The 11813-nt window shown below is 54.3% G+C and overlaps 5 protein-coding genes across 5 annotated transcripts; 2 read left to right on the top strand and 3 right to left on the bottom strand.

Annotated features, from left to right (window-relative positions):
• Window positions 1-1081: 1081 nt before the first annotated feature.
• On the bottom strand, window positions 1082-2100 carry SETTUDRAFT_132691 (uncharacterized protein; the record flags this gene model as incomplete). Its single annotated transcript, XM_008022355.1, has 2 exons — window positions 1082-1421; window positions 1539-2100. 2 exons carry the CDS (start codon window positions 2098-2100, stop codon window positions 1114-1116), a joined length of 870 nt encoding a protein of 289 aa, XP_008020546.1. The 3' UTR covers window positions 1082-1113.
• Window positions 2101-2223: 123 nt separating this feature from the next.
• SETTUDRAFT_162015 (uncharacterized protein) lies at window positions 2224-2692 on the top strand. The gene has a single exon (XM_008022354.1). It carries the CDS (start codon window positions 2445-2447, stop codon window positions 2646-2648), a length of 204 nt encoding a protein of 67 aa, XP_008020545.1. The 5' UTR covers window positions 2224-2444; the 3' UTR covers window positions 2649-2692.
• Window positions 2693-5832: 3140 nt separating this feature from the next.
• SETTUDRAFT_29794 (uncharacterized protein) lies at window positions 5833-7108 on the bottom strand (the record flags this gene model as incomplete). Its single annotated transcript, XM_008021963.1, has 2 exons — window positions 5833-6342; window positions 6386-7108. The coding sequence occupies 2 exons, from the start codon at window positions 7106-7108 to the stop codon at window positions 5833-5835; spliced, it is 1233 nt and encodes a 410-aa protein (XP_008020154.1).
• A 1455-nt stretch (window positions 7109-8563) lies between these two features.
• On the top strand, window positions 8564-9375 carry SETTUDRAFT_85317 (carbohydrate esterase family 5 protein; the record flags this gene model as incomplete). Its single annotated transcript, XM_008022201.1, has 2 exons — window positions 8564-9010; window positions 9076-9375. The coding sequence occupies 2 exons, from the start codon at window positions 8564-8566 to the stop codon at window positions 9373-9375; spliced, it is 747 nt and encodes a 248-aa protein (XP_008020392.1).
• A 554-nt stretch (window positions 9376-9929) lies between these two features.
• SETTUDRAFT_17929 (uncharacterized protein) lies at window positions 9930-11370 on the bottom strand (the record flags this gene model as incomplete). The annotated part of the gene is made up of 2 exons (XM_008021826.1): window positions 9930-10101; window positions 10181-11370. The coding sequence occupies 2 exons, from the start codon at window positions 11368-11370 to the stop codon at window positions 9930-9932; spliced, it is 1362 nt and encodes a 453-aa protein (XP_008020017.1).
• Window positions 11371-11813: the final 443 nt, after the last annotated feature.

Below are 11813 nucleotides of genomic sequence, written 5' to 3'. Positions count from 1 at the left end.
AAAAAAAAACAGAAAAAAAAATCTATAATTTGAAAACGCACAACAGACAGATACAGTCTCTTTCTCTTTCTCTCTTTCTCTTTCTCTCTTTCTCTTTCTCTCTTTCTCTTTCTCTCTCACACGCTCTCTCTCTCTCTCTCTCTCTCTCTCTCACGCACAACCAAGGAAATCCAAGAAAGAAGGAAAAAAGAAGGAAAAAAGAGGGAACTCAGAGAAGAAGAAGAAGAAGAAGAAGAAGAAGAAGAAGAAGAATTCGAATAGACAGACATAACAGAAGAACAAGATTTGATTACTCCACAACGCAGGCAGACAAGATGAGCAAAAATAGAGGTGGGGTGTGGGGTGTGGGGGGTATATATATATATCTCTCTCTCTCTCAGTCTGTCTGTCTCTCCTTGAAATAGCCCTACAATCTCTCTCTCTCTTACATTGACTCTGTCGGTGCGCTCAAGCTATCCCGAATCATTTTTTTCTTTCGTATATTCTCTTGTGGTCAAGGTTGAGGTTGAGGTTGAGATAGTTGTTGTAGAGTGAAAGCTTGGAAATAAAGCAGGAAAAGAGGAGGGTGGGACAAATACCAGGGCAAACTAAAAAAAAGAATAAGAACAGACAGACATTGCAAAAAACGCCAAATGGTGAGGACAAGCAAGGGAAGCAAAAAAAAACGCCATGCAAGTGCAGTTCAGTGGTGAGACGTGGGAAAGAAAGAGGAAAAGGGGAAAAAAGAAAAAGAGGCATCAACGAGGTACTTGGATGGGGCGGAAAAACAGAAAAGAAAAGAAAAGAAAAGAAAAGAAAAGAAAAAGACTCCGTTGCCAGCAAAGATAGATAAGATCAGACGTGGGGAAACAGAGAAGAGAAGAGGCACACACACACACACAGAGAGAGAGAGAGAGAGAAGTAAAGGTGGGGGAATTAACAATAAAAAAAGGGGTCCCACAAGCCATCAACCATCAACATGAGCATCGTTCATATGTCCCTCTCTCTCTCTCTCTCTCTCTCTCTCTCTTGCCATCTTCTCCTCCAAAAGGTCTCCAATAAAAACACGCGCACCCCGCACACGTCGACGGAACAACAGAAAAAAAAGGGTAGATTGTCAAGAAAAAGCGTGTCTTAAGCCGGTGCGGCAGGCGGCTGGAAAGCCTGCTGACCCACGACTTCACTAGCATCCACCTCGACGCCTCCGCCCCGACTCTGATGCAGCTGGGCAATCTGCCCCGCCATATTCCGGAGGGCTTCTCGCGTAGCGTCAATGTTGAGTTCGCCGCGCTCAGAGGCTTCTTTGAGGTATTGTTCCCATTCCGGGTCCATGGGGATGCTGTTGGTTGATGCCGAAGTGGAAGAGGAGGCGGATGCGGATGCGGCGGCATGCAGGAGGCGGGCGTTGAGTGAGAAGTTGAGTGACGAGGGCATGTGTGCGGCTGAAGACGACGAAGACGATGTCGAGTCTGCATCTGAGTCTGAATCCGTTTCCGAGTCGGATTGCGGGTGTGATGTTGTTGTGGCGGTGATGGGGGAATCTGGCATTTCCGTGTCACCTTGTGTGGGTCGCGATGATGGTGATGATGATGATGTGGTTGTGGTGTTTGTGGCTTGGTTGCTGCGGCTATTTTGGTGCTGCTGCTGTTGCTGGAGCTCTTCAATTTCCACCTCAATGTCAGTCTTTACGTTGATGCCGGGCCTGCTTTTGGAAAAATGCGACCTTGTGTCTACCCAGGCGCCGATTTCGACGCCCGTGGTGTCGACGACCTTGACGCCCTCGTCGCGCTCGTATCGCTCGCGCGCCCAGAGGGTGCCTTCCCAGCGGCAGAAGCCCTGGATCTCGGCCTCGGTCAGGCCGAGCTTGTCAAAAGCCTCAAACAGGCGCTTGTGGTGCGGGAAGCGGCCCAGGCGTTTCCGGTGGGGTTGAAAGGCATAGTTGAGGCCCGGGTAGCGGGCCTCGATTGTGTCGAGCGAGCCGTAAAAGTTTGCTGTTTCGATGCGCACTTCGCCGACGAGGTTCTTGGAGAGATGGGCCGAGAAGGAGGGAGGGTCTGTGGGCGAGGGCGTGGGGAACAGCGTGTTGTAGACGAGCACGCTGATGGGGTTTTTGCGGTGCATGGCGGCAGGTGTGTATATGTAAGTGTATGTATGTGGGCGTGGTGGTGGTGGTGGTGGTGGTGGGAGAGGTGGATATGCGCTTTGTTTTGGCAATGGCCCCCTGTGTGCGGCAGGAAAGGGAGCAGAAGGAGCGCGGCGGCGGCGGCGGCGGAGACTTGTCGCGGGCAGCGTCGGGGGGTTGCGCGACGTTTGAAGTGCAGTGCAGGGCAGTGCAGGGCGGCGGCGGCGGGGTCGGGGTTATGTGCAGAGCAGGCGTGGTGGCAGCAGCAGCAGCAGCAGCAGAAGCGTGACCTGTCCAGGTGGTGCGTTTGGGGACGTGATGCTGAGCAGACGGGCGTGTGTGGATGCGAGGGAGACGACTCGGCGTGTGGACGCTGACCTCGGGCGTGACCGCTGTTTTGCCTCTGTGCCTACCCACGTTTCTGCGCCTGTCTAGCTCTCCCACTAGTGTCAGACGCTCTCGTGGCAAGCCCGAGTGCGAGTGCGAGTGCGCGGCGGGTACCTGGCAGCGTGCTCAGGTGAGTGGCCTGATGGGCGGTTGGTGTTGATGGCGGTGCTGCCGTCGTGGTTGTTTTGCGCGCGGCGGCGGTCGCGGGTCGGGCTGGTTGCAGAGAGCAGAGAGCAGAGAGCAGAGAGCAGAGTGTGCCGGTCGAGGGCAGAGACAGCGACAGCGACAGAGACAGGCGGCTGGAACTTATGGCTGCTCCACGCGCTATGCCGGCGATCCCTGCGGGCCCCAAAGGGAGCAAGACCCCAGCTTTTTGTCTAATGGAATGGGAAATTTGGTCGGGTTAAGGGTCAGGGACGGCGTTGGCGTTTGCGACGAGAATGCGGCGTGGCGACGATGTCGGGCTACTGCAGTGGGCCGGCACACAACGACCACGCACACACTCGCACACACTCGCTACCGACACCACAAGCAAGCACTCGGGGGCGAGGGCGAGGGCGAGGGGGAGAAGAACAAAAAAGACAGCAGGCGGCTGGCCGTGGCCAAGGGGAGAGGCCGTGGATATAATCAGCCACATGCATCGACGTTGCTCTTCCACCACCCGACACCCACGCGCACCATACACGGCCATGCACACACACACACACACACACACACACACGCACGCACGCCCGCTCACCGCCAGCGCATGCACGCACATGTACAGTCGAGCTCGCCATGGCCATTCGGCATCGAGGTCGCAGTGGCAGCAGGGACCAGACCCCGAAGCCGCCTCAGACACGACGCCCGCCATCTCCAGTTTTTTGTTTCTTGCACCACCCCTCGCCCACCCCTCGCCTCCGCCCACACGCCTAGCACGGCCGACTAACCACCTCATCGGACCGCCCCAGCCTGTCACGCAGCCTTGCGCCTGCACAAATCAAGGCAGCCCACGCGAGAAGGCGGCCGGCCTGTCCTCCTGTGCTGTCCAAGGGCGCGAGAGAGAGGGAAAGAGAGGATGAAGCAGAAGGAAGCCTGCTGCCGCTGCTGCTGCTGCTGTGCCCGCCCATGTCGATAGGGCGGATGAGCTGTTAACGCAGAACAGAGGGGGCCTGCAAAAGACGGACCAACTGCCAATAGGCCCGCCGCCTATCCGCGCCCCGCGCAGCCCTCGAGACATGGATGCCGCGGGACGAAGCATGCACGAGGAACGACTGGTCCAGCTCCCTGTGTTCCACTGCAGTCCTGTCTGCGCTGCCTCTGCCAAACTGCGGATGGGCCTGTCTGCATGCCCAGCCCGCGCCCGACTCTTGCAAACGACTTGCTGCTACTGCTGCTGCTGCTGATTCTGCTGCATCTGATTTTTGCCTGTTGACGCGGTTGCCGGGGCTTCGAGTCATACATGGTTGTCGTAGCCGTGGCGGTGCTCTCTCTCTCTCTCTCTCTCTCTCACACACACACACACACACTCTCTCTCTCTCTCTCTCTCGGCCTCCCTCACACGCCGCAAAGTATACTTGATAATCCTGTCGCTAAGCATGCAGGGGTCGAGGCGGCGCGCACAGAGGGGGCGCAATGCTTTGACGGGGGGGGGGAGCCTGTGCTGAGGCGAGCGTGTTACCGTACCGTGTATGCGAGTAGTGGGGGGAGGCAATGGCGTGCCCCGAGAGATGAGATGCCGAGGATCGGCCCTGCCGTTCCGCTTACCACAGACTTTATTCTTGGACTTGTCATCCACACACACACACACACACTACCCCCTTTGGTCGCTTACCGCGTGCGCTTCTCACGTGTCATTTCTCTTTTGGTCCCTCTTTCCCACTCGGGTCATTGGGTGTGACCTTTTTTTTTTTTTACTCGTTGAAATGCTTGAAATATCTCGACTGCTTTCCCAACTACGTCATGGACCTTGTGATGATTTGATGACTTGTAATGCAGAACACGAGCGCATTGCATGGTGGCAGATGGAAGAAAAAAAAATTGATTAACAACATGACCTGCGCCATCGCCATGCAACGCGTACCCTCCAATGCAATGCATGTCCACGACTTGCATTCTTGACCAGGCTTTGTTCCGCATCCTTCCATCACTCGTTTTTTTTTTCTTTCTTCCTCAGGTGCAGTGGCCAGCACTCAACACATCTCTCTCGCTACAGCAACTCAACACACACTCACGACCGCCATCCAGATTCGATGATTGATATTCCAGCCAACCAATCTGCCAAAAAAAAGAGACATGTACCCGTGGAAATACACACACACACACACACACAGAAACATGCCGCAAAACAGAAGCAAGGATCAACCCGCCCACCCATCCATGCCCGTTGAGCCCCTAAAAAAAAGAAAAGAAAAGAAACCCAGACAAGGCCATCCCATGTCTTCATATACCCACCCCTTACTATACACCTAACACCTAACACCTAACCAGCCAGCCAGCCAGCAAGCCAGCCAGCTAGTCCGCTGTTTAAATTAATCAGACCTGACTGACTGACTGACTGACTAATACAAATATACATTCAACCCACTATTGCCCCTGGGTAACCCATACATATACTATACATGCTATAACAAATCCCCCCCCCCTTTATCCTTACCCTTACTCTTTCGACGCGAACACACGACTCGGGATACTCATTGCTCGGTACTCGTTGTGTGTGTATATTTTCCACTTTTTTCCCCCCCTTGTTTGAGTGAGTAAAGAGAAGAAGAATAACGGCGGGGCAAAAGGCAAGGAAAAAAAGGAAATGGATATAGCATAAAAGGGTGGAGGTATTTATGAATTAATTGATTGATTGATTGATTAATTGACTGATTAACTGACTGATAGCAGTGTACTGTACGGTAGTACTGTACTACGTAGGAGCTTGCAACACATGGAGAGAGATATCATGATGCTGCATTCTTAATTATCAACTCCCCCATATTTAATTCCCAGTCTACTCGATCCATACATACAACATCAGGCGACGAAGAAAAAAAAAGTCATCAACTTTCCATGTGAGCATAGCGCGGCTTCGATCTGGTCATGGTCATGGTAATTCGAAAGAGAGAGAGAGAGAGAGAGAGAGAGAGAGAGAGAGTAATATCTCATAACTTGATTCATTCATTCATTCATTCATAAGCCAATCTAACAGTTCCTCAAACATCCAAACGGAAACGGCAGCACAGCCGGACTCTTGAACCCGCCCTTTGCCACGCTGCGCACGCGGCAACTCCAAAGCCGAGGATGGCTCAGTCGACGCGTACAACATCCGCCTCTTCTGCGAAGGCACGCCGCTGACGGAAAACGCAACCAAAACAGCATCACGGCTGAGCATCGGCGGGGAAAACGACAGCCCAGCGCGCAACCTGGGCCGCCACATCTACGAAGTGGCGTCCAACGCGTGGACCGAGATGACGGTGCGCCTCATCTACCGGCTCGACCGCTACGGGCGCGGCGGCGACCACCGCCCGTTCCTCGAGGCCGGATACACGGGCGTGCGCTTCGTGCAGCCCAACGAAGACTACACGCAGCAGCACCAAAACGTGACTGTACGCAACGGCAAGCAGTACGGCGACGTGGTCGAATGGCTCGACTTTGAGTACAACACGCGCGCCGCAAAGGTAGTCGCGAGCACCATGTGGAGTCTTGCCAATGCCCCGGGGGTCCCGACCAAGGTCGGCATCAACACGACTGGGTCGGACAACTTCAGCCAGTTCACATGGACCCCGCCCGCGGGGCTGCCCGTCAAGCGCTACGAAATCGTGTACCGCGAGACGATTGCGCCGCACTGGACCCATGTCATTGACGCGGGAAACTCCACCTGGTACAACCTGACGTCGGCGACTATCCACAAGGACAACGTCGTGTTTGGACCATGTCCAGATTGATCATGCCCGCGACATTGGTCGAGGCATTTTTGTACGTCTGCGCCAGGTTTTCGGCGCCGAGCAAGCCTTGCTCTTCGCCTGCAAACGCTGTGAATACAATCGTCGACTTGGGCTTGTAGTGGGCGAAGATGCGCGCAAGCTCGAGCGACACAGCTACGCCTGAAGCATCGTCCACGGCGCCCGGCGCGTCTCCTTGGTAGTCGACAGGATCGCTGTTCCGGGAGTCGTAGTGTCCGCCAGTAATGTAGTATCGGTCTGGATCTTCGCTTCCTTTGAGCGTTGCAACCACTGTGGTGATGTTGACTGGGAAGAGGATTCGTGCATTGTCTCCAGGATACTTGATGAAGCTATTCCAGTCCACCGTCATCCTCCCCTCGCTCGCCGCGGCGGCCTCTTGAAACCTGGCCGTCAGCCATGTCCTCGCTGCGCCAATGCCTCGGTTCGGATCAGTCTGGCTCGACAGCGTGTGACGTGTGCCAAAGGAAGCAAGCTTCCTGATCGTGGCCTCGATATTGTCCCGAGATATCTGCGCAATGATGGCTTGGAGGTCTTCGCCCGGCATCTGCGGCTCCAGGGCCTTCCCCACTGCCGGCGCAGGCCATATCTCGGGGCTGGGGAATTGGTGGGGATAGTGGCGGTGGATTGGGGTGGAGACGGCGCTTTGGAGGAGAGATGCCGCGCAAACAGCAACAATTGAGGCTGACCACATTTCCGACGAGAGCAATCGCCGGGCGGGATGCTGAGGATTCGTCCATTTCCCATCTTGTACCATTTATATCTCGCCAGTTTGCCATCCCACTCTTCGCAAGACGCCTTGATTGCCGGTATCGCCATCTCTTCACGTCACTGCCAGAGATATCGCAATCGAAGAGGATGCCGCTACTGTTGTCGAAGCAGGGGCATGGTGTAGATCAGCATCCGAAGTGGAAGCTCGTAATGCTACCAAGGCGCCAAATGGAGAAATGGGCAAAGTCCATTGGCACCTGATTGCTGCATCTGGGGGGTTTTTGCTTGGCAACGACTGCCGCAAGTGACGCGTGTGTTTGTCCGCTTTTCGAGTGTATCCCGAAACAATTTGATAACAGTAATCGTTTAGACTTGTAAAGTCCCTCGGCCAGATGGGCTGGAGAGTTTGGCTGCATCTTCCCCACACCCGGCGGCGGCTGCTAGCGGGATCGATCGACATGCCTAAACGACGCTGGTTTCCTGGTATCAGTATTCATCTTGAAACACGGCGACATAGATTGATTGCTAGCAGCGCACTTTTTGGGAAGGTACAAGGCCAAAGACGGCATGAATTGTGGCTATGGTGAGAAGGGTTGGATTTGTCAAGATGTCTTTTTGCAATTATGCACGAGAAGGGCGTGCCGTAAAGAGGAAGGTCGTGGTAGCTTGGCGTGACGTCACGCGCGTAGGTGAGATTCTCCGTAGCCGTAGGTAGTAGCTTATGTCAGACATTACACTGTACCAGTTCACGTCGTTTGAACAAGACAATTATACAAAATAGCCCTCGGATGATTTTCTCTACACTGATCGCCTTGTCGAGGCGCCAGATGTGCCTGACATGTCGGCCCAACCAATTCCTGGGGACTCCAATTTCCACTTGTGCATGGCGTTCCCCCCATGCTCTAATCTCCCCATCGTCTCTGTTTTGTTCTTGTTCATCACACCCACGTGTGCCTACTAGCCCGCCGTACCTGGGGTCAGCTAACGCGAAGAAGGTCAAAGCTAATAGCTACCCCGGGATTGGAGGGGCGCTACAAAGGCCCGGAGCGCCATGCTGCATGGTGATATACGCTGCGGAGATCAACTGAGCAACCACTGGCCAACGTGTTCCGGGCCTAGTGTAGCCATTGGTCATGCCTCGATCCACGACAAGGGGCACTTGTGTGCAACAACGGACATAGAGACTGAAGAGTATCTCGAGCATGTAGTTGAGGGGTTACCGACAACACATGTCAATGCACCACGAGAGAGACTGGCTAGCGTGGGAGACTGTTCACGGCCGTAACAGGGCAGCTAAAATGAATCAACACAACCGCCCTCGACTACAAAAGGCGGACGGATACTGCTGCACTGAAGCCACTCACCACAGCCAGCTCTTCTTCTCCTCTCCTCTTCAAGTATCCAACTTCCCTTGGCTTCTCACTACCACCAATCCACAATGAAGACCGGTGCCCATTCTCTGCTCGCTCTGGCGGCCATTGCCTCCACCACGCTCGCTGCCCCAACCCCAGCAACCGCCGACATCAGCTTCCCCATCACCGACCTTGCCGACACCGACTTCAGCCCCAGGCAATACCTCGCAAAGCTCGAGAGCGAGGCGCACACTCTCTCCAAGCGCCAGTACGGCGGTACCACGTACAACCAGCTCACTGACGGCACCGCCTGCCGTCCCATAAGCGTCATCTACGCCCGCGGCACCAACGGCGCCGGAAACGTGGGAGAGGCCGGTTCAGAGGGCCCGAGTTTCTTCAATGCTCTCGCCTCGCGCCTAGGAGGAACCGGCCAGCTCGCCATCCAGGGCGTAAACTACCCTGCCACTGTTCTGGGCTTTTTGGCCGGCGGCGACGCAAACGGAGCTACTACACTGTTCAACCTAATCAACACGGTGCGTCCTCATATGAAACTTCACGATACAAGATGAATATGCTGATACTAACTCTTCTCATCCAGACCATTACCCGCTGCCCCTCAACCAAGATCGTTCTCTCGGGCTACTCGCAGGGCGCCCAGCTGGTCCACACAGCCACCCAGCGCCTCACTGCTGCCGCTGCCGCGCGCGTCAACGCCGTCGTTACCTTTGGCGACCCAGACCGCGACGAGTCGTTTGGCCCCGTTGCCGCCTCCAAGGTCCTGATCATCTGCCACGACGGCGACAACATCTGCGACAACGGCATCATTATTACGCCTGCCCACTCCAACTACGAGATTGATGCTCCTGCTGCCGCCGCCTTTGTGGCTGCCCGTGTTTAAGCATATGCTTGATGGCTTTGCTGGTTGAGAAAAATGGTGGCTAGGGTCGGTCTCGTTTTGATATGTGGTTATGGATTATGATTCGTTGTATATAGTGTATTTAGTTGATTAATTTACATAGTATGCTATTTCATGAGTGCTTGGTTCATTGGGGGTATTTATCCACTGATTGTTTCCAATACAGTATTTTCCAGGGATTTACTTTTTGCTACTTTGATGCTTTCTGTTCGCTTTTGGTCAGAGGTGTCGTGTACCTTTAGAACAGAGAGAATCAGCGTGTGGTATATATCGTGCTTTTGAACACAATGTGTCTGCTGATGATTGGTAATGAGTGGATATCTACGTCGTCTGTATATGAAAAAAAAGGGGGAGGGGGGATCATATATCGTGCTGAGAGACGACTGAAACTACTTGCTAGATGATAAAAGCCTAGTTTCTTCGCTTGTTCTCAACAGTAACACTTCTAATTTGTCCAAAGGAACAAACATATCCCGTAGACTATACAAGATTATATATTACCTCTACATACTACATAGATATCTCCTTGACACCGCTCAAGCAGTATCCTTGAGCGTATCATCCTTGGCCACATGCTCGGTAACACGGACTTCATGGCTCTTCTCGAGCTCCGAGAGCACAATCCACGTGGGAAACACACACAGGACCGTGATGCCAAAGTTGAGGCCGATGCTGACAAAGTGGTTGGCTCCGCCTTGCGATTGCATACTGTTTGTTTCCCGTCAGCAAAATGTACGGATAAGCGAAGTGGATGGAGGAAAGAGAGAGAGAGAGAGAGAGAACTTACGCCCAAGCAACCGTTTGACCCAGCGCCTCGACACCCCGCAGGATCCCAGTCAAGTGGCTCAGATTCGACAGGTCGGTAGCATACTGACCGACAAGCCAGTACAAAAACTGCTGGAACGCCTGGCCGCCAAACTGCCAGAAGAAAACCAGCGCATAACTCTTCCCAAAGCCACCGCGGAACCAGTCGAAAACCGGTGCTTCGGCGGCGCCGTAAAACTCATGCTGCAAGACGGTCGCCCAGATCCAGGTTCCGAGCAACAAGGTAATGATGGCGGAAAAGGCGATGCGGCCGCGCATCTTGATATTCCAGTTCTGCTTGTCGAGCAGCAGGGCGATGAGGAACGAGGAGAAGATGCCTGCGAAATTGGTGAAGAAGCTGGAGAAGGCGCGGGCGCGCACGGTAAAGTAGGTTGTTAGCCATGTGCTCAGGAAGCCGTTGTAGAAGTAGCTGATGAAGAAGGCTGGGAGGAGAAGCAAGATGCGGCGACTGATGAATAGCTTGCCTACGGCTTTGAATTCAGCGGCCCATGTTGCTGCGCGCTGCGTTACGATGACGGTGCCGTCGCGGCGCCACACTTTGTGTGCGGGACTGAGACACAGCGCGACGGGCAGCCCGAGACACATGATGACGATGAAGACAATGTATGTTGTCGACGAGACGGATCCTGTTGTCTTCTTGTTCGCGTTCAGCCCCAGGTTAATCGCGCCTCCAACAATAGGGCCCAGCGACTTTGCCGTCTGCCACACAGCGAGGAAGAAGGCGCGGTCGCCCGGCGACGGGTACCCGATGATAATGGCGGCTTCAGCAGCCCAGAAGAAGCCCGCGCTGATGCCGCACAGCGCGGATCCAAACAGCATGAACCACGTATTGGCCGAAACGTTGTTAGTATACAGGCCCGCGCCATACAACGGGTATCCGACGGCTCCCAGCGCAAGCCCGTATTTGAGTCCAATGCGGTTATTGATTGCGCCTGCGGCTACACACACAATGGCGAAGAGCCCGTAGACCAGTGCGTTGGCAGCAGACACGGCGTAGGGCTTTGCAGCGCCGCCTGCACCCAGTCCCCCCAGCGCATCCCACATGCCTGGTGCGGTGAACGACACGCCGCATGCGACGAGGATGTTGAAGGCGACTGAGCGAAATATCGGGCCTGACGCCTGGCGCCTGGCTAGCGAGGAAGTAGACGACATGCCGGGGTTCTAAGTAGGACGGAAGCCAGAGAAAGATGACGACGACGAAGAAGAAGAAGAAGAAGAGATGAAGAGGTAAAGAGGTGAAAAGAAGCCAAAATGAAGATATGTATAGAATTTACACATCTACTCAACCATAAGTACCACTCGACCCCCATTTCCAAGCCCGGCCAAAGTAACTTGAATTCAACACGCAATCCCCTTCTCTTTCTCTTGGCGCGCATCTAAAGAACTTTGCCTTCCCCATATTTTTTTTTCGTCTTTGCTTGCGCCCCCGCCTATGCCGTTGGATCATTTCGGTGGACGTTGACGTTGAAAACGAGGCCCCGACAATTTCATGTGTACTTAGTTACTGTAGGTTTTTTTTTACTATGGGGCCGCCCCGAGCACGACATCAGCGCTAAGACGCCGCAATAGGCATGGGGGCGGCGAGCCGCTGGGTG

The sequence above is a fragment of the Exserohilum turcica genome (genome assembly GCF_000359705.1).
Source record: "Exserohilum turcica Et28A unplaced genomic scaffold SETTUscaffold_1, whole genome shotgun sequence".
Classification (NCBI taxonomy): domain Eukaryota; kingdom Fungi; phylum Ascomycota; class Dothideomycetes; order Pleosporales; family Pleosporaceae; genus Exserohilum; species Exserohilum turcicum.
Note: the sequence above shows the minus strand (reverse complement) of the source record. Positions and strands in the feature narration are given on the sequence as shown.